This window comes from Panthera tigris, chromosome A3 (assembly GCF_018350195.1).
Source record: "Panthera tigris isolate Pti1 chromosome A3, P.tigris_Pti1_mat1.1, whole genome shotgun sequence".
Taxonomy (NCBI): Eukaryota; Metazoa; Chordata; class Mammalia; order Carnivora; family Felidae; genus Panthera; species Panthera tigris.
In genome coordinates, this window is record NC_056662.1 from 30886717 (window position 1) to 30908120 (window position 21404).

Genomic DNA, 21404 nt, shown 5'->3' on the forward strand with positions numbered 1-21404 from the left:
TCAAAGTGGGGCTGGATGGCACAAACCAGTCACTGCTGGGGCAGGAGGAAGGCAGTTGAGTTTGGCAGGGTGGGGGGCAGACACGGGAAGATTCCACAGAAGGGGACCCATTTGAGCTAGAACCCCACAGCAGAGGTGGTGAAGGAATTTGGGGCTGAGGGAACTGCCTGAGTAGAGCTTCGGTTAAAAAGGAGGCAGTGGCCCAGTAGGACCATGGCCCCAGGGGACACAGGGAGAGATGCCATCAGAACACGGGCAGGGCCTTCCACAAAACCTTAACCCTAGACCCTAAAATCTCATCCCCTCACCTTTAATTAAAAACCTTTTTTTTATTATTATTATTGAAGTAGAGCCGACACGTTACGTTCGTTTCAGGCGTACAACAGAGCGATCTGACGAGTCCATATATCATGCTGTGCTCACCAGGAGCGTAGCTACATCTGTCACCCCCCCAATGCCGTTACAAGGCCACTGACTACATACTCTGTGCTGTGCCTTTTATGCCTGTGACTTTCATTCCCTCTTTAGTTTACGTCTATCCCCATCACTCTATCAAAACTGCTCCCATCAAGTCCCCAGTAATGACTTTTATGTCACCAAATCCAGCGAGCTCTTTCCTGTTGCCACTGTATTTGGTCACAGCAGCTGACTCCTGCCTTCTTGAAATACTCTCCTCTCTCAGCTTCTGGGACCTTCTTGATTTCCTTCTGCCTCACTGGCTCTCACTCCTCAGTCTATCTTGCCAGCTACGATCTCTCTAGTTCCAAGTGTGGTGCAGCACCAGCACCTGGGAACCTGTGAGAAATGAAGATCCTTGGACCCCATCCCACGTGTACCGATCAGAATCTCCAGGGTGGGACCCAGGGACCTGTGTTTTATCCAGTCCCCTAGGTGACTCACGCTAACCACGGAGAACTGCTGATCGAAAACTTCCAGAGTTCTTGGCAGTTCAGAGCGGATTCCTTTTCTTTTCCCTGGCCACACCTTCCCCCCCCCCCCAGATGCTATCCAAGCCTGTGACTTTGCTAATGATCTACCTACTGACAACTTCTAAATGCACATCTTCAGCACCAACCCACCCAAACTCCAGAATCCCCAGGCGTATCCATCTGGGGGTGACACAGGCATCTCAAATTCAACGTATCTGACATGGAAGGAACTTCTCTAACACCTGGGCCCTCTAAAACTTGGTCTTTGTCCATTTTTTACCATGTCGGATAAAACACCTCCTCTACTACGACCCTAGATCAAACCACCATTTTATCTCCCCTGGACCACGACAAGAGCCACCTTCCGGGCCCTGTTTCCACTTTTCCCCCTGAGACCTCACACAACAACCAGAGTGGTCTTTTAAGAACTTAAATCAGATCATATCATTTCCCTGCTTAATCTCCAAGGGCTTCCTGTCACATCTAATTAAAGTCTAAATACCTCGTCATGGGCTCTTAGGCCCTGCACGACTTGATCACTTTCTATGTGGCTCCCCGTGCTCCCCTTTGATGTCTGAGGTCAGACACTGTAACTGTATAATTCACACTAGGTGCTCTATAAGTTGGTCGTTGAATGAAATAATTCTCCTTTTGCAAACAAGTGAATTTAGACTTTGACTTCCTTAGCTTCTTCATATTTGCTGAGAAGGATCTATATGACATTGACAATACCTTGGAGCCAGGACAGATGGGGTGCAAAGGGAGATTCTCAAAAATGACTTGACAGTGCTGTGAACTTCAGCACAGCAGGTGCCCGAGAGGCCACAAGATGAAGCACTAGAGGACAGACCTTAAACTCCACTCCCCACCAATCTAGAAAATCACCTTTCTTGTTCATAATGGGGTATGGTAGTTGCCGTGATGGGGGAGGCAATTGTGAATGAGGTTGGGATAAAGAATGATGTAGGGCCATTTGTAAAAGCTTCCTCCTGTGGGCTGCCTACCCGTAGTGCTGTTCATGAGGACAATGAGAGCCCATAAGAATCTTATAGGCCAGACCACCAACTCCATTATGGCAGTTTTAAAAAATGGCCACACTAGTATCCAAAATCTATAAAGAGCACACCAAACTCCACACCCGAGAAACAAATAATCCAGTGAAGAAATGGGCAGAAAACATGAATAGACACTTCTCTAAAGAAGACATCCGGATGGCCAACAGGCACATGAAAAGATGCTCAACGTCGCTCCTCATCAGGGGAATACAAATCAAAACCACACTCAGATATCACCTCACGCCAGTCAGAGTGGCCAAAATGAACAAATCAGGAGCTATAGATGCTGGAGAGGATGTGGAGAAACGGGAACCCTCTTGCACTGTTGGTGGGAATGCAAACTGGTACAGCCACTCTGGAAAACAGTGTGGAGGTTCCTCAGAAAATTAAAAATAGACCTACCCTATGACCCAGCAGTAGCACTGCTAGGAATTTACCCAAGGGATACAGGAGTACTGATGCATAGGGGCACTTGTACCCCAATGTTTATAGCAGCACTGTCAATAATAGCCAAATTGTGGAAAGAGCCTAAATGTCCATCAACTGATGAATGGATAAAGAAATTGTGGTTTATATACACAATGGAGTACTATGTGGCAATGAGAAAGAATGATATATGGCCATTTGCAGCAACGTGGATGGAACTGGAGAGTGTTATGCTAAGTGAAATAAGCCATACAGAGAAAGACAGATACCTTTGTTTTCACTCTTATGTGGATCCTGAGAAACTTAACAGAAACCCATGGGGGAGGGGAAGGAAAAAAAAAAAAAAAGAGGTTAGAGTGGGAGAGAGCCAAAGCATAAGAGACTCTTAAAAACTGAGAACAAACTGAGGGTTGATGGGGGGTGGGAGGGAGGGGAGGGTGGGTGATGGGTATTGAGGAGGGCACCTTTTGGGATGAGCACTGGGTGTTGTATGGAAACCAATTTGACAATAAATTTCATATAGTGAAGAAAAAAAAAAAGACCCAAAGGTCAACTAGTTCTTGGCCTGTGGTTCATTCTTAGGATCATAAATAAGGTCACAGTCATGGACTTTGAACTCTGAATCAGATGAGCTAACTGGTAACTACTGCCAGGTGGTCTCAAAAGCTATAGGAAACACTTACTAGTAATTTATTTTAAAGACAAATAACCCAGTTAACAAATGGGCAGAAAACATGAATAGACACTTTGCCAAAGAAGACATCCAGACATAACAGACACATGAAAAGATGCTCAATATCACTCATCATCAGGCAACTACAAATCAAAACCACAATGAGATACCACTTTACACTTGTTGGAATGGCTAAATTTAACAACACAAGAAACAACAGGTGTTGGTGAAGTTGCAGGAAAAGGGGGACCCTCTTGCACCACTGACGGGAATGCAAACTGGTGCAGCCACTCTGGAGAACAGTATGGAGGTTCCTCAAAAAAATTAAAAATAGAACTACCCTATGATTCAGCAATTGTACGACTTGGTATTTACCCAAAGGATACAAATATATGGTTTCAAAGGGGTGTGTGCACCCGGATATTTACAGCAGCATTATCAACAATAGCCAAACTATGGAGAAAGTCCAAAAATTAAACAAACAAACAAACAAGGATAAAGAACAAACTGAGGGTTGATGGAGGTAAGTGGGTGAGAGAGGTAAGATGGGTGATGAGTATTAAAGAAGGCACTTGTGAGGAGCCCTGGGTGTTGCATGTAAGTGATGTATCACTGAATTGTACTCCTGAAACCAGTCTTTCACTGTATATTAACTAAAATTTAAATATAAATTAAAAAATAAAAAGACAACTGCCCAACTGGCAAACTTTGCCTTTGGAAAGAAAAATCAGATATTAAAAATGTATTGAACTATGAAAAAAAAAATGGCCACAAATCCTTTGCTACTCCTCCTCCATACTCCCAAGGGGGTCTATGTCCCCTCCCCTTGAATCTGGATGGACCTGTGACTACTTTGGTCGATAGGGTACCGTGGAAGTGAGGTTATGTGATTTCCAAGACTAGGTTGAAAGCTGCAAGTCAGGTTCCATGCCGTCACTGGAACTCTCATGTCCTAAGAAGCCATGTAAGAATTCCTTCAAACCTGAGACCAGTAGGCTGGGGGGAAGCCAGGCCACGTGCAGAAGCCATGCATAGGCATTCTGATAAGCACACCTGATTTTCCAGTCTTCCGCTCCTGTGCCAGCCATGCAAGTGAAAGAGCCTTTCGGTGATTCCAACCTCCAGCTATCAAGTCTCCCTGAGACTTTGAGTCTACAATGGCCCCAGACATCATGGGAGAAGCCAAGTCCCCACTGTGCCTGTTCACCTCCTTGACCAACAAGCATCCATGGGCATAAGGAACTGGTGGTTGTTTTAAACCACTAAGTTTTATGGGTGGTTGCTACATAGCAATTATAGCCAGAATAGGACATAGGGCAATTGCTTTTGGTTCCCTAATCCCCTTAAGAAATCCTCTGCCTTTGAGCCCTTTCTTGCTGGGAGAGCATGTGGCCAGCAGACACAGGATTCTTGGGAGGAAAAAAAAACAACAACCGAGTTTTAGGGTCTTCTAACCAAGCTTTCCAGAGTCCCTCCTGCCAGGGGGAAGCCAGCCCCTTGCCCAGTCTGATCTGGTCACCTCACTCCAGGCTCCAGCCCAGCTATGACTCAGAGAGATGCCTCACTGCTCCCAGTCTACCTGGCAATAAGCCATCTCCAAAGGAAGAAGCTAAGGCTCTAAACGTACTGTCATCCTAATCATTATGTAAGACTGGATGGATAGAAAATGGCCATAGCATTTTTGCCTAATGCTCCTTTCTAACTGGCCAAAGTCCAGTTCTCTGTTACTGAATCGTCCCAAGGGATGGCCATCCATGTTTTCCAGACCTATCATTTCCCATCCCAGCTGACCTTTCAACTTCCCTCCCACATTCACATAAACATCACTCATTCACATAAACATCAGGAGGCACTGTTCCACATCCCTGTAGTCTCTGACTTCTCCCCTTCCTGCCCACTTGTCCCCTCCCACTTAAGTGATCCACCCTGGGGTAGGGGTATGCAATCCAAATCCTGTTTCCAATGGGTGTCTCCGTGTTTTATAACCTCCTTTCTTACAAACTTAGTGGGGCCTCTTGCCCATAACAAGGGGACTAGATGTCCCATTTTTCCCAGCAGTCTTGGTTTATGGCCACTGACCTACTTAATTAATACTGGTGCCCATTTCACTTTAAAAGTGACCCAGTTCAGGGTTATAATTTAGATGGTTCCCCAAACCTTAACTCCCATCCTTCTATCACTTCATCCCTGACCATCTTTTACATGAGACAAATCTCTACCTAATTTCTTAGCAGGAATAATGCTAACAGGAATAATAATAAACAGAACGCGTCTGTTTACCACAGGTGATGTGAGTGGACTTATTAAATGGAGTGCATTTTTCCCTGTGCATGTCACAATCTAAATCACCTCTCTTGCATAAAATAAGGAACAGAAACTGAGTAAATCAAAGAACCGGTGATGGCCAATGTTCTTCCTAGGCCTCAAATTTTAAGAATTTATGCGAAAATTCATAAAACTGGGCTCAATCCAAGGTAGCAAAAAATTTTTCCTCTCTAGAAATTCCTGGCTACCAAAGTTCCAGAAATTGCTTTCTCATTCCCTAACGTCTCATTCTCTCCATTATGTAACGGGGGAGTTGGGGCTTCGGGCCGAATTTCTTTTTAAAGATGATTTTTACAGTCAATGAGCAACGTCAGGGAGTGATGACACCGGGAGGTGGCATCAGCCGGTGCAAGCGTTTAAGCGAATCCCAACACGCCTTTCAGGGAGACTCAGACGCCCGGGAGCCCTTGGCAGGTCCGCACCTCCGGGAGTAAACCCCCGCCGCCCTCCCGCGTCGCACGGGAGCGCGCCTGAGACCGCGTGGTCATTGGTGCACGCGCCGCCCCCTTCCCCGCCCCTGCCGTCATCCTGGGCGGTGCGCTTCGCCAGCCTCCGCGCCAGTCGCTGACAGCCGCGGCGCGGAGAGCTTCTCCTGTGCTACCGAGGCAGGTAAACAGACCAGTCGCCTGGTCGACTCCCAGCGCGGGGCGGGGGCGGGGGTCCGGAGCACCGGGGTGCGGCGGGGGTGGGGGGGGGGGAGGCGCCGCGGAGCCCGGGAGCGAGAACCCGGGGCTTTGGGGGGCGGGGGCAGACCTTGACCGTGAGGAGAAGGGGGCTTCCCTGCGGGCGCGGGGCGCGTCCGGCCTGCCCCAGGGTGCTCGTGGGTTTTCGGGTGACGAAAACGCCTGGTTTCGCTTTCCTGGTTGGGGCTGGGGGCGGCGGACGCGGCCGGCCTGGCCCCCTGGGGAGGGATGACGATATGCTACGGTGTCTAGTCCTGCCCAGAGCGTGTTCGCGGCCCGAGGGGCCGAAAGTCCGGCGAGGTGGTGGCGATCACCTCGCGCAAACGCGCCCGGGGAACCCAAGAAGGCCCGCCAGCGGCTCCGGGCAGAGCCGCCGGGGGGTCGCGGGGCTCCGGGCTGCTCGCCGTTTGGTCGTCCTCCTCGCCGGCAGGCAGAGGCCGGGGACGCCCTTCGCCGGGCCCGGCCCCACCCGACGCCCCAGGGTGCGCGGAGTGGGGGTGGGGAGCGGGCGCCAGCCCGGAGCCAGAGCCTCGGCGGGAGGGGAGTCCGGGCGCCTGGGGGCCCCCTTCGCCGGCGAGGTCCCCCCGAGAGGCGGCCCCACCAGTCCAGCCCTTGGTAGAGCGTGGGCCGAGCGGGTGGGCGTGGGCGGGGCCCTCAGCGGGGTGGGGCCTCGGGTGGCCCGGCTCTCCGGTCTCGAGGCCTGGTGTGCCAGGTGGCCGGGGACACACGGCTCCTGCCTTGATCGTGACTATCGTCATGGTTGCGTATTTTTCTTCCATTCGGAGCATCACGGTTTAATAAACACTTCCCCACATGCTGAACATCTGAGATGTTTCCCTTTTCCTGGCGAAAAAACTCCAGGTGGAATAGGATTAAGGTGTTTACAAATCAAATTACCAAAAAAATAGAAACAGAAAATTGAATAAAGAGGTCAGACCTCTGGAAAAATGAAGAACTCTCTCAGACTTCAAGGAGAAAGCGAAAAATCACCAATAGGGAACAGTTTAACTTCCATGACCACCGGGGAGCTCTTAAAAAGAACCAGCTGGAAAGGGAAGGAAAACAGAGGGCTAGGGGGTGTTTTGTATCTGACACGGTTTTCATATTTGTGAGAGGAAAATGTCAAGATTATCATAGAAAAATGGTGAAATGATGAGCGATTTACACAATAAAATGCAAGTTAAAGGAAGTCTGGATTATCATTTTACACCTATTAAATGAACAAAACCAAAAACGGTAATAGTTACAGTAACACCTAGAAGAAAGTTGCCATGAGGGGGCCCCTAGCTGGCTCAGTCTGTACATCATGTGACTCTTGATCTTGGGGTTGTGAGTTGGAACCCCACCTTGAGTATATAGAGATTACTTAAAAATAAAAAAAAGAAAGAAAGAAAACTGCCATGAAACTTGAATATTCAGTTTTCCAAAGGTGTGGCGGGGCTTTGGAGTTAGAAAGATGGCCCTGCTACCGACTTCCTGACTTTGGAGGGTCACCTGATTTCATAATCCTCCTCTAGTCATTCATAAAATAGAAGAAATGATAGAGGAAATGATACCTGCATCGGAGTTTGTTGCCAAGATTAATTTATGTGAAACTTATGTGAAATTTATGTGATATACCTTTATTCTTTTCCTAGTCACACCCCTCTGGGTGTCCTGAATTATTGCAGACTTTTTTACAAAAAGTAACAATCTGGCAGTGCTTTCATTAAGAAGTTAAAATGGTGACCCAGAAACCCTATTGCTGGGAATTTACCTGCAATGGAAGAAACAAGCAAACAAAAGAAAAAAAGCCAGAAGCAGGCACATATTGGTGCAGAATGATCTAAAATTAGAACCAACTGGGAAACAACAGCAGGGCAGTAGCTCAGAAAATCATGGCACATTAACTGGAAGGAACATTATGTAACCATCAAAAGTCATGATTTTGGAGCCTCTGATATATGGGGGAAACTGACAAGTCAAAATGCAGGTTTCAAAACTACTCAAATGTGAATGCATATGTGGAAAATCTGAAAGTAAAAGCACCAAAAAATGGACATTTTAATAGAAGTTAGAGGTGATTTTAATGTTCTTTTTTGTTAGTATTTGCTTTTACTAAATAATACAGTTTTTTAAATTGGTCACATATGTCTCAATATATAAAATGATACAGACCCACAGCTTTCTGTGTGTGAAGGAGGGAAAGCTGTCTCCTGTTTGCTGCTTTTTATTTTTATTTTTTAATGTTTATTTACTTTTGAGAGAGAGAGAAAGAGTGCGAGTGGGGGAAGGGCAGAGAGAGAGGGAGACAGAATCCAGAGCCGACTCCAGGCTCTGAGCTGTCAGCCCAGAGCCGGATGTGGTGCTCGAACTCTCTAACCACGAGATCATGACCTGAGCTGAAGGCGGACGCTTAACTGACTAAGCCACCCGGGTGCCCCTGTTTGCTGCTTTTTAAAATGATCTCATTCTTTTTTTTTTTCAAATATTGTCTCATTTTTTTCTTGAGTAGATTTATTAGTTTAGTAATATATATATTAGGTTTTTCTTTTAAGGAATCAGTTCTTAGATTTATTTATCAATTCTAGTTTTTTCTTTTTTGTTGTTTTTAAGGACTCCCGAATATATTTGAAAACTGAATAACTTTAGCCAAGCCGAAGCAGCCGGTCTTCTCAGAGGCACAATCCCAGCTCAGCTGAGCCACGACAGACGTATGTACCCTGTGGAATCTCTTTGGTCTTCTGAAGGTTGAAAGTGTCCAACTGTCATAGAAAATAAGGGTCTGGATGGGGTGCCTGGGTGGCTCAGTCGGTTGGGCGTCTAACTTCAGCTCAGGTCATGATCTCACAGCCTGTGAGTTCGAGCCCCGCATCGGGCTCTGTGCTGACAGCTCGGAGCCCGGAGCCTGGTTCCGATTCTGTATCTCGCTCTCTCTCTGACCCGTGCCCTGCTCACACTCGGTCTCTCAAAAATGAATAAAGATTTAAAAAAAAAAAAAAAAATTCCATTCTCCCTTTCAGATCTTACTTCCTCTTCTAAGGCACCTGTAGCAGCTGTGAACTGCTTTGTATTAAACATTCAGATTGCCCCTGCATCTCACCCAGTGACTGTGCTACACTGGAAAATAATCCTCAGCGAATAGTGTGGGTAGCAGGACTTACAGTTGGGAGCATTTTATTTTTTTCCGGTTTGTTAATCCTTTTTCTTCAGCTGTGTTGTACTTAATGCTGTTAAACTGTGTGTGTGATCACTGCCAGGGAAGCGTGCCCCTTCACGAAAAGCATTATAAATGTGGTTCAGCGTTGTGCTCCTGAGGACCTAGCTCTGAAGCCTGGTTGGGAGTGCAGTTCCCTGGGTAACTTCTATAAATCCCCAAATCCCATTGCTAGACACTCACAGGCTCCGGGCCTGGGATAGGCACCTGCAGTGTTGCTTTTTAAAAGCGCTTCAGGCAGTTCTGGTGATGGACTGGGTTGGGGGTCCTGTTCAGTCCGGACCTGGGCCTCAGGTACCCATGAAACCCCACATCCCAAAGTGTTTTTGCAAAATCTTGTCGAGTTTGCGTCAGATTCTTTAAGGGGCAGTGACCTCAAAAAGATGAAAATAGGACAAGGTTCTACTTTGCCCTGGTAAGATGAGGAATCTCCCCGGGGACTTTGGGGGTGGGGGAAGCTGTTTGGTGCCACTTCCCAATTTAGCCAGTTAAGTTTTGAGTTATAACGTGTTCTAAGTATTAGAAGTTTGGCCCCTGGCACATGACCATTAGGATAGTTCCTACCAGCTCTGACTCTCGTATCCCTGTGTATAAATGGGGTAATTCATGGATCTTTTACATGCCTTCTCTCGAGTTCCATTGCTTTGCCATCTGCTCATGCACCAAGGCCACATGCTCTTATTTATTTTAATGCTTATTTGTTTGTTTACTTATTTATTTATTTATTTATTTATTTTGAGAGTGGGCAGAGGGACAGAGAGGGAGAAAGAGAATCCCAAGCAGGCTCCATGCTGTCAGCAAAAAGCCCAGCATGGGGCTCGATCGCACAAACCTTGAGATCATGACCTGACCTGAACTGAAATCAAGAGTCAGATGCTTAACCCGACTGAGCCACCCAGGCACCAACCCCAACCCCACCCCACCCCCAACCCCACCTTTTTAAAAATAAAAATGGAGGTTGATTTTTTTTTTTTTTACCTTTATTTATTTTTGATAGAGAGATAGAGCACAAGTGGGAGAGGGGCAGAGAGAGACGGAGACACAGAATCCGAAGTAGGTTCCAGGCTCTGAGCTGTCAGTACAGAGCCCGACGCAGGGCTCAAACTCACAAACCGAGAGATAGTGACCTGAGCTGAAGTCTGACGCTTAACCGACTGAGCCACCCAGGCGCCCCTGGTGGTTGATTTTAATTGAAAACTTTCAGTATCTGCGGAGAATCTTACAGTTTTATTTCTTTAACCTATTAATAGATTTACTGATTTTGAGCCATCCTCGCATTCCTAAAATAATCCTTATTGGTCACAGTGTATTCTTCTTTTACTAACTGCCAAAATCAGTTTGGCGGTATTTTCTGCTGGATTTTGGCACCCGTATTGGTGGAGGCTGGGTGACTAAGGGCGTGAGCCCTACACTGGAAGTGCTGGGGTTTCAGTCTCGGCCTGTTTATCAGCCCTTGGCTCTAGACGCTGTTGCTCAGGTAAAGACACTCTAACCATTCTCTCTGCTGGGCTCCAGGTTCTTAAAACAGTTGCCTAAATTGAACATCTCATACATGTTGCCAAGTTAACATGTCCAAACCACAGCTCTCGGTTTCCCTCCAAGCAGGACTCCCCACCAGTTTTGCCCATTTCACTAGATGACATCACCCACCAAGCTAAATATCTTACTCGCCATTGTGTCTCCAGCAACTAACACAATGCTGGGACCTTAGAAGACACTGAAATATTTGTTGAACGAGGGGTGCCTGGGTAGCCCAGTCGGATTAAGTGTTCACCTCTTGATTTCGGCTCAGGTCACGATCTCACGGTTGGTGAGATTGAGCCCCATGTTGGGATTCTCTGATTCTCTCTCTCTCCCCCCGTCTCTCTCTGCCCTTCCCCCGATCTCTCTCTCTCCCTCTCTCCCTCTCTCCCTCTCTCTCTCAAAATAAATAAACTTAAAAAAAATTTGTTGAATGAATCAATGAGTTGTTGTATTGTAAATATTACATTATACTATATAATTTTTCACAACTTTTTCTTTCATTTCTCTTATGGTTAGTGGTCAGTTCAAAATTTCTATTTATTTAAAAACTGGCCCATACTAGTTATTCCGTAAATGTTTGTTGGCTGAATTAATTCTAAAGTCAGTATTTGTAATTTATATTTTAACAGAAAGGCAGTCCATCCCACAGATTTTAATTCATGGAACACAGCTACACATAGAAGGCTGTTACTCTTTTGAAGCCTTCCCTTTTTTTTTTTTTTTAATTTTTTTTCAATGTTTATTTATTTTTGAGAGACAGAGAGAGAGAGAGAGCTTGAGTAGGGAGGGGCAGAGGGAGAGGGAGACACAGAATCCAAAGCAGCTTCAGGCTCTGAGCTGTCAGCATGAAGCCCAGTGCGGGGCTCCAACCCACAAACCGCGAGATCATGACCTGAGCCGAAGTCAGACGCTTAACCGATTGAGCCACCCAGGTGCCCCTAAAGGCTTCCTTTTCTAAGGTTATTTTGCCTTTCCAATTCCCCATGTGGCTCTGTGTAGTGGTGTGTGCTTGTGTTTCTATTACGTTTTCAAGTCATTTGATCTTATTTAGAAATTCCTTGGGGCACCTGAGTGGTTCAGTTGGTTGAGCATCTGACTCAGGCAGTGATCTCACTGTTCAGAAGTTCGAGCCTTGCTTCCAGTGAGCCCCGCTCCTCTCTCTCTCTTTCTCTTTCTCCCTCCCTTCTTTCCTCCCAGTTTCTCTCTCTCTGCTCCTCATGGGACTGTCCCTTATAGGATTCTCTTTCTGTCTCCCTCTCTGTCCCTTGTTCACTTGCGCCATCTCTCTCCCTCTCTGCCCTTCATGGGACTGTCTGTCATGGGATTCTCTGTCTCTCTTCCTCTCTCTCTCTTCCTCTCTCTCTTTCTCTCTCTCTCTGCCCCTTGCTTACTTGCGCCCTCTCTATCAAAAGAAGGGAGGAAGGAAGGAAGGAAGGAAGGAAGGAAGGAAGGAAGGAAGGAAAGAAGGAAGGAAAGAAGGAAAGAAAAAAAAATTCCTCATTTTTCTGGGTTTTATTTATTAAGTTCTAATTTCATCTCTTATTTCTTTATAACTATGATGTTGTATTTTGAAATTTTCTGTTTTCTTCTTTTTTGAGTTGAATAATCATTTAATTTATTTTCATTCTTTCTGTTCAGTTAAACCACCCACACCTTTGATAGTCACATGGGTTCCTTTATTCCCACATCTCTGCCTTCTTGGCATCATCCAACTCTCTTGTGGTTTTGGTTTGGTTTGGTAATTTTTTTCTTTTCGGCTAGAGTGTCAAGTGTAAGTGACTTTTTTTTTTTTTTTTTTTGGTCTCATTTTATCTGATTCTTAATGATTTTGAATATCTTTTCATGCCCTTTTGGCTTTCCCTCTTTTATAAATGATCAGTTTTTATATCTTGTGGCCCTGTTGTCTGTTGGAATTACTGTCTCTTACTGCTTTGCAAGGATTCCTTGTCAGTTCTAGAAATGTTCTAGACTCTGTTGGTCTTAAATACTAAAAATATTTTTTTTTACCATTATGTACTCCTTCTCTTAATTTTGTCTGTAGTGTTCTTCATAGCATTAAACAAGAATCCTTAACTTTCATGTCATAAGATTCTTATTCTTGGTGTGTGCTTTTTGTTTAAAAAGTCCTTCCTTGGGGCACCTGGGTGGCTCAGTCAGTTGGGTGTCTGACTCTGGCTTTGCTCTCACGGTTCATGAGTTCGAGCCCCATGTCAGGTTCTGTGCTGACAGCTCAGAACCTGGAGCTGCTTAAGATTCTGTTTCCTTCTGTCTCCGCCCCTCCCGTGCTCATGCTTTGTCTCTGTCTCTTTCTTTTTTTTTTTCAATATATGAAATTTCTTGTCAAATTGGTTTCCATACAACACCCAGTGCTCATCCCAAAAGGTGCCCTCCTCAATACCCATCACCCACCCTCCCCTCCCTCCCACCCCCCACGTCTCTGTCTCTTTCTAAAATAAAATTTAAAAAAAAATTTTTTTTAATTAAAAAAAATGAAAAGTCCTTTCCCTACTCCTCCTCCAGGTCACATAGACATACACCTGTATTTTCTTCTTTTATTTTTTTTTTTAAGTTTATCTATTTTGAGAGAGAGAGCGCAAGTAGGGGAGGAGCAGAGAGAGAGAGAGAGAGAGAGAGAGAGAGAGAGAATCCCAAGCAGGCTTCCCGCACTTGAACTCACGGACCGCGAGATCATGACCTAAGCCAAAGTCCTACACTTAACCGACTGAGCCAACCGACTGAGCCACCCAGGCACCCCTGTGTCTTCTTCTAATGACCTACTTTTTCCTTTCACAGCTGGGTCTGTATTCCATCTAGAGTCTGCTCTCGCATGTGGCGTTAGGGATCCAGTTTTATTTTTTCTTCGGTTTCCCAGAAGCACCTGCTGAACAACCTTCCTTTCTCCAATGGTTTGTGGTACCTGCTTTATTGTATGTCAAGTCCCTGCTAAAGTATATATTCAAGGGTTTATCTTCTACTCGCGTTGGTCTATTGGTTTGTTCCTAGACTTCTACTGTGCGGTCTCTACTGCTATGGCTCTGTAGTAGGATTTATATCTGATGCAGTAGATTCCTCTCTGTTCCTTTTTAAGGTGGAGTTTGCTATTCATGGACATTCCTTCACCTTGTAAGCTTATCGAACTCCTCAAAACATCCAGGTAGACTTTGTCATTTGGTTGAAATTATAGGTTCACTTGGGTGGGGGGTCATTGACAGATATCTTTCTAATACTGAGTCATCCCAGTCAAAGCCATGAATACCTTTCCATTTTTACAGATCATCGTCAGTGTTCTTTATTGGAGTTAAAAAATTGTTTCCCCGGTCTTATTTTTTCTCAGTTAAATCCGTTCCTGGAAATTTTACAGTTTGGTTTCGCTACTGTGATTTTTTTTTTTTTCTAGTTGATTCCTGCTGGTGTAGAGAAATGCTGTTGATTTTTCTAGGCCAGTCCTGTATCCCACAGCCTTGCTGAACTCTAGAACTGGGTCTCGTGTCATTTCTGATGAGTCTGTTGGGTTTTCTGTTGTGTGATCACCTTAACTGCAAATAACGACAGCTGGCTCTTTCCTTGCATTTCTTGCCCTGGCTACTTCTTTGTCTCTGCATATGGCATTGAACGGGACCTTCAGTACTGTGATGATGGACGTCCTTGTCTTATTTTTGATCTCGGACAGGAGTGCCTTCAGAGGCTATCCACTAAGTGTGTTTACTGGTTTTGTTATATAACGTTTATCAGGTTAGGGGAGTTTCCTCCTATTCCTAGTCTGCTAAGAGTATTTTTTTAAAGTGATAAAGAGCTGTTGACCTTTGACATACTTAATGTCTTGAAATGTACCAGAGGATCGGGCTACAACCTGACCATTCACAGAGAGTATCTTATAGGAATAGTATCCTAGCACAGCCAGGGACTCAGAATCCCAATCTCCATCCCCAGCGATTTTACTAACCGGCACTGTAATCATGGCTATTGTCACCTGACTTCTCTGAATCTTGGTAGCCTAATTTGTAGAGTGAGAGGTTTGCATTAAATAATAGAAGATCTTCCCAATTTTATCACAAACAGAAAGAAACTCTCCAAGGTCTTCTGTAAGTTTTGAGTCCCACTTACCTTTAGAAATGGTTCTATACTTCAAACTGTAGCTGTTATTTTTAATAACTTTTCATAACTAAATGTTGCTTTTGTTGTTCTCAACTGATCCTCATCTCCAAATGGTCTTGTCCTCAGATATTCTGTGATTAGCCTGGTTTATCCAGTATTTGGCTTTAATAAAGTACTGGGCAGCAATGCGTGCCATGGCACACACAGCTTAGTAAGAGTGTTGCTAAAGCCAAGCCCCTCATTTACCTCCCCCGAGACCTGCCCCACACTTCTGTGTTCTGTCCATGCAGTTGTCCGGTCCACAAGCCTGGGTGCCACTTCGACTCTTCCAGGCTCCCATCCTCCACAACAAACACCAAGTCCTCTAGAAGCTGCCTTCTAACGCACACCATCCATGCAAGGAGACCATCTCCTTCCCTGGCAAGGCCTCCATCTTTTACCTCAATCACTACAGTAGCCTTGAAACTGGTTTCCCTGTGTCCACACACACACACACACACACACAGTCCCCAGTCCATTCTCCACAATGTTCTTTCTCAGGGAGAACCCAGAACTCATCACTGGCTCCTTAGTACTTTCAGGATCAAGTCCAGACTACTTAATATGCTTTATAATTAGGCTGCCTGTGTTAACATACTGGGGCACTCTTGAGAATGAAAGGGGCGCTCTTAATATTAGCACCAGGAACAATGGGTGTAGACTGTCCCAAGGCAGTGGGGGTGTCTGCTCAGCTTGCTGGTGAGGCCCTTTCCTGCCTGACCCCGCCTGCCTCTCTGCTGCACATGAAGGCCCCACTTCGATGAAGCCACCTGCGGCCCCCAGTCCTGCTGACACTCTATCTCACTGCCTGTCTCCACTCTGAAAGCTCTGTGCCCCCTTCCACGTCCCGTGTCCCGGTCCTTCCGAGGACCGAGTCCCTCTCTGTGCCGCCTTTACTATGTGGTGTCACCGTCTACTCACATACCTGCACGCACTTATAGAGCTGGGACTCTTACAGCCTTGAGCAGGGCATGTTCAAAGCCAGCCTCGGTGTTACTTCCCTTGCTACCTGCTTTTCCAGCTGCCTCAACCATATCAGGTAACATCGCCATCCAGCCAGAGTCCAGATGGCAGGTGAGGTCAACCTTTAGATAAGTGGATCGTAGTTGTTAGACAGCCGGCCATTGCAGGAAAGAGTGTTGTGAAAATTCATAAATATGGTTCACTCTTGTAACAATTTGATTTTTAGTTTGGTTATTTCTTTTGCTTTATAACAGATATGTTCACACTCCTCCATTCACTCAGCATTTATTGTGTAAGCCAGGCACTGTGTTTACGCACCTGGGGCCCAGCTGTGAACTAAACAAAACTCCCGCCCTGGGGTGGCCTGCACTCCCGTGGAGAAGGTGAACAGGAAGCAAATAATAAATCGTAGATGTCAAGTAAGCATCCCTGCTCTGGAGAAAAATGAAGCAGGAGGGGCGCCTGGGCAGCTCAGTCCGTTGAGGGTCTGACATTTGATTTCGGCTCAGGTCATGATCTCGTGGTCATGAGACTGAGCCCTACATCAAGCTCTGTGATGAGCATGGCACCTGCTTGGGATTCTATCTCTCTCTCTCTCTCTTTCTTTCTCTCTTCCTCCCCCCTTCCCCCCTCCCAAAAAAAAAAAAATGAAGCAGGATAAGGGGATAGGATGCAGGGTGCTGGCTTAGGTAGAGTGGCATGGGCAGCCCTGCAGAGGTGACATTAGAGCAAACTTGAGCCACATGAGTAACTGTGGAGGGAGAACCTTCCAGTCCTGGGAGCAGCAGGTGCAAAGGCCCTGAGATGGGAAAGTGCTTATTAAGTCTGGGGAGCAGGAGGAGGCCAGAGAGGCAAGGTCATGCGGGGCCCCGCCGGCATGGTCAGGACTTGGGGTCTTACCCTGGGCATGAAGGAGTGCCACTTGGGGGGAAGGGAAGAGGCATGGTGTGAGCTACATATTAAAAGGTTGTGTGAGCCCTGGGCTGCTGAGTAGAGAACACACAGTGGGGGCCTGAGGAAAGCAGGGAGGCTGGTTGGAGGCTGTTGAAAGAGCCCGTCCAGGAGCAGGAGATGCTTCACTCAGGATACTAAGTAGTGTCGGGAAATGTGAGTGGTTTTGGGATTTAGGATTTATTTTCAGTATAGAGCTGATAAGATTTGCTGGTAGAATCATCGTGTCCTGTGAGAAAGAGGAAATTCAAGAATAACTCCACGGTGTTGGCTGGGTTCGGCTCATTGGGGTGAACAAAGTAGTTGTTGACATAAAACTCCATTAAATTGGGAAATGTTGGCTGGGGCGACACTCCCCTAGTTCAGTTCCCTGCAGTGTGTGAGCAGAAGTGTGGGCAGCACGGAGGCCGAGAGCTGGAGCCTGTGTGCAAGTGAAGAATACCCCAGGGGAGCAGGCTTGTAGAAGGCTGGGCACCGGGGACTCGTGCTGAGGGTGCCAGAAGAAGGCCAGCCGACGTGTCTCAGGACCCTGCCCCTCTAACCCTACCCAGAAGAGCCTCCAAAAATCCTGACTGGCATGATCTGAGCAGTTGAACTTGGCTTGTAACTTTCAGATATATTTTTATTCACTTATGGCCACCGAGATTTTCAGTAATGATAGTAGAAGCATAAACAAGATGTGAATTCATTTACTTACTGCATCGTTCTCCTTCCCCTGCATGTGTGTGTGTGTCTTTGATCTCTGCGCTTGGAACGGAGCACCCAGGGGAAATAAGGTATTTAATCGGAAGGGAGGTTTTTAGTTTGATGAACGTGCATTCTGTAGAGGGTCATCAGTCATTATCCAGGATACGTGGCTGGTTTAGTCCTAAGCTGTGCTGGTCATTGTATGTGAGACCAGTTTCTTTTGTACCAACAGTTAGAAAATAAGTCACTCATAAGCCATTAAATGCCAAACTAAAACTCATTCAGTGACTGAGTATCCGCAAATGTTGTGGACACGGCCATTTCTGACCTGCTTTGAGCAGCCCTTTTTATAGAAGAAAAGATGAATTGACAAGCAGGCTTGCAAGATCCTGCATGTTTCCCGTTTCCAAAAACTGTTGTATTGAGAATTACTTTGAGGAGATTCTTGCCGGCACTTACACGTTGTGAGGGTATGAATTCCTTCACGCACAAACACCTATCGTGGGCCTGCTCTGCCAGGTGCCACCCCAGGTCCCGAGGAGAGAGCAGCAAACAGGACTCGCTCCCTGCTGACATTCATTCCCGCAGATGAAAGAAGACATGAACCAGCGATTTTCAAAGTCATTTAATTACTGCAAACTCAACCGGGGCGGGGGGCGGGGGGGGAGGGCTTCCTAGCTCACAAGACTTCCATAGGGGCCACACCAAGTTCCCAGAAGGTTCCAGAAGGGGCCACACCAGGATCCTCGTAGCAGTCCACACAGCAGCCAGGGACTTGCCTCCACTCCCAGCCCCTACAAGTAACTCCTTGGGTGCAAGGGAATGAGGCCCGTATTGGTGCGTGAAGAGTTCCCCTTCACGTAGAAGCCCCAGACCTTGCAGGATCTGGCGTCCCTCGTGACAGCCCCAAAGGGGCACTGCTTCCAGGGTTCCCACAAGGACATGCCTGGTTACAGCAATCACCCCTCTAGGGATGCTCAAAGCTATGGCAGATCCACCAGACGCACTTTATCAATCGGGTTATTTTTACCATAAGCAACATTGCTAACATTCCATCGCTATCAGGTTTCCAGGAAACAGAGCCAGAAATGATCTGAAGGACAAATTTGTCCTTAGAGAAGGACAAAGCTGTGTTAACGCTTTATTTGACATTACTTTTATCATAAGTGCCACAGAGGAGAGGTAGGAGTGGAGAGCCTTTGTGACCAACATGCAGACGTTCTCACTCGAGCGTTCATTCATTACGCAGCAAGCGCCGAGTGGTTCCAACATGAACGTAAGATGCTGACGCCCTTCTCATTTTGCAGATACATCGTCATGGTGAAAGGCCACATAGGCGGCTGGATCCTGGTTCTGTTTGTGGCCACATGGAGTGACGTGGGCCTCTGCAAGAAGCGGCCGAAGCCTGGTGGAGGATGGAACACTGGGGGGAGCCGGTACCCGGGGCAGGGCAGTCCTGGAGGCAACCGTTACCCACCCCAGGGCGGCGGCGGCTGGGGTCAGCCCCACGCCGGCGGCGGCTGGGGTCAGCCCCACGCCGGCGGCGGCTGGGGACAGCCCCACGCCGGCGGCGGCTGGGGACAGCCCCACGCCGGCGGCGGCTGGGGTCAAGGTGGTGGCACCCACAGTCAGTGGGGCAAACCCAGTAAGCCGAAAACCAACATGAAGCACATGGCAGGAGCCGCGGCAGCCGGGGCAGTAGTGGGGGGCCTCGGCGGCTACATGCTGGGGAGTGCCATGAACCGGCCCCTCATTCATTTTGGCAACGACTACGAGGACCGTTACTACCGTGAAAACATGTACCGCTACCCCAACCAAGTGTACTACAGGCCAGTGGATCAGTACAGCAACCAGAACAACTTTGTGCACGACTGCGTCAACATCACGGTCAGGCAGCACACGGTCACCACCACCACCAAGGGGGAGAACTTCACGGAGACCGACATGAAGATAATGGAGCGCGTGGTGGAGCAGATGTGCGTCACCCAGTACCAGAAAGAGTCCGAGGCCTACTACCAAAGAGGGGCGAGCGCCATCCTCTTCTCCCCGCCTCCCGTGATTCTCCTCCTCTCGCTCCTCATCCTCCTGATCGGGGGTTGAGGGCGGCCTTGCCGTCTTCCCCATCTTCTTCATCTTTCACGGGTTGGGGGAGGGGGTGTCTACCTACAGCCCTGTAGTGATGGTGTCTCATTCCTGCTTCTCTATCGCCCATAGGCTAATACCCTTGGCACCGATGGCCCCGGGAAATGTAGAGCAGACCCAGGATGCTATTTATTCGAGCCCCGAGGGATTGAGTCCTTCATGGGCCAGTGCTAGTGCTGGGCTGGGAATAACAACAACAAATAATCATGGGTTGATCTAGGGCTCCTTTTTTTGTCTAGTGCGGCAGATTGAGGCGAAATCGATTCTCAAAACAGCCTTCAAGTACCTTCGCCTGAATACCTCCGGCTCCTTCCCCAGCTAGAGCTCAGTACACTAATGCCCCATCTTAGCCGTGATTTCACGGCAACGTGGGACATTTTTCTCACCCGTTTTAAGAGAACCTGACTACATTTCCCCGTTCAGAGAGCATTTCTGCCAAATTTGAGTATCATGGCCACATGATGCTCATTCAAAAAACAAAACTAGAGATCCTTAGCTCCTGGGCCCAGGCTCAGCGCGCCAGAGAGCACGTGCCCTGTGTCTGCACAGAGCTGGGACAGAGTCTTGCATTTTGCAGTGTGGGCTACACAGCAGCTATCGTGTCAAGAGGCACTAGACCTCGGCAGACGAGGTTTTCACAGGGAACGCGCGTAACCAACAACACAAAAAGACTAAAAGATAGCCCAACACTTGGTGCCCTTGGAGGCGAGCTCCCGGCTTGGACGTTTAAAGCGCCTACTCGTGGCATTCCTTTCTTTCATAACCTAAACTGTAGAGAAGTAGGGCAGTAAAAAATTGCACCACTTTCTGGGCACTGAGAGCAAATCTTTGGTCATTTACCTGGGCACCAGAACCATTTTGACATAGAGGAAGATGCAGCGTGAAAATACCGTTCTCCCAGAGCATTACACAATGAAGAAAATGATTAGTAGACAAAAGAAGTGCTCGCATTTCTCCATTGCTGTGTCATAACTGTCAAAAGCCAGAATTGCGTCAAGTCCTGGTTTGGCCATCCCCAAAAATACCTTAGGTGGCAGATGACAGAAATATCCATTCAGAGTGGAAAAAAAGAATTCTGTTACTGTTATTTAAGGTAAAATTATTGTCTGGATCATTCATTATTGTCACCTAGCTGATAAATTACCATCCTGCAATGTTACTGGCTTGCACTGTGCGGGTATTTGATGTAAAAAAAAAAAAAAAATTATTATATATATATATATATATATATATAGTGTATGACCAACATAGAAATTTGGGTTAGAGGAGTTAACATCTATCTGATCTATCGTACCACCTGTTTTTGTAAGGTACTAAATACTTAATACGTAGAAAACCCTTTTGCGTGGTCCTCAGGCTTACATGTGCACTGAATAGTTTTGTATAAAGATCCATCGTGGATCTTTGAAATATGCATGTACTTTATATTTTCTATATTTGTAACTTTGCATGTACTTGTATAAAAAATTGTATAAATGTTCTATATCTGGACCAGAATTAAACAGGAGCTAAGTGAGCGTGTTGTGGTGTTGGCAGTGATGTTCTCCACTGTGCCCTGTGTCGGCAGGGTCATTGTGGGGGTGAACTGGAACAAAGCGGCTCGTGCAGTCCCCACGCCCCTGTGGTGACCAGTGTCCCCTGCACCCGCTCGCAATCCTGCCGTCAGCTGTGCTCTGGGCACACATGCCAGCTGCTCCCGGCTACCTTTTCATTTTT

The 21404-nt window shown here is 47.0% G+C and overlaps 1 protein-coding gene across 2 annotated transcripts; it reads left to right on the top strand.

Annotated features, from left to right (window-relative positions):
• The first annotated feature begins 5912 nt into the window (after positions 1-5912).
• On the top strand, positions 5913-21204 carry LOC102964375 (prion protein). 2 transcript variants are annotated; one of them, XM_007073226.3, is made up of 3 exons: positions 5913-6017; positions 8687-8784; positions 18854-21204. In XM_007073226.3, the coding sequence occupies exon 3, from the start codon at positions 18864-18866 to the stop codon at positions 19644-19646; it is 783 nt and encodes a 260-aa protein (XP_007073288.2). In that variant the 5' UTR covers positions 5913-6017; positions 8687-8784; positions 18854-18863; the 3' UTR covers positions 19647-21204. The 2 variants fall into 2 exon arrangements, with proteins under 2 accessions (XP_007073288.2, XP_042836796.1); XM_042980862.1 differs by lacking the exons at positions 5913-6017; positions 8687-8784 and adding an exon at positions 13623-13717.
• Positions 21205-21404: the final 200 nt, after the last annotated feature.

What these genes read in the sequence shown, in the direction of transcription:
- LOC102964375 (XM_007073226.3), top strand. Translation starts at nt 18,864, where the DNA reads ATGGTGAAAGGCCACATAGGCGGCTGGATCCTGGTTCTGTTTGTGGCC.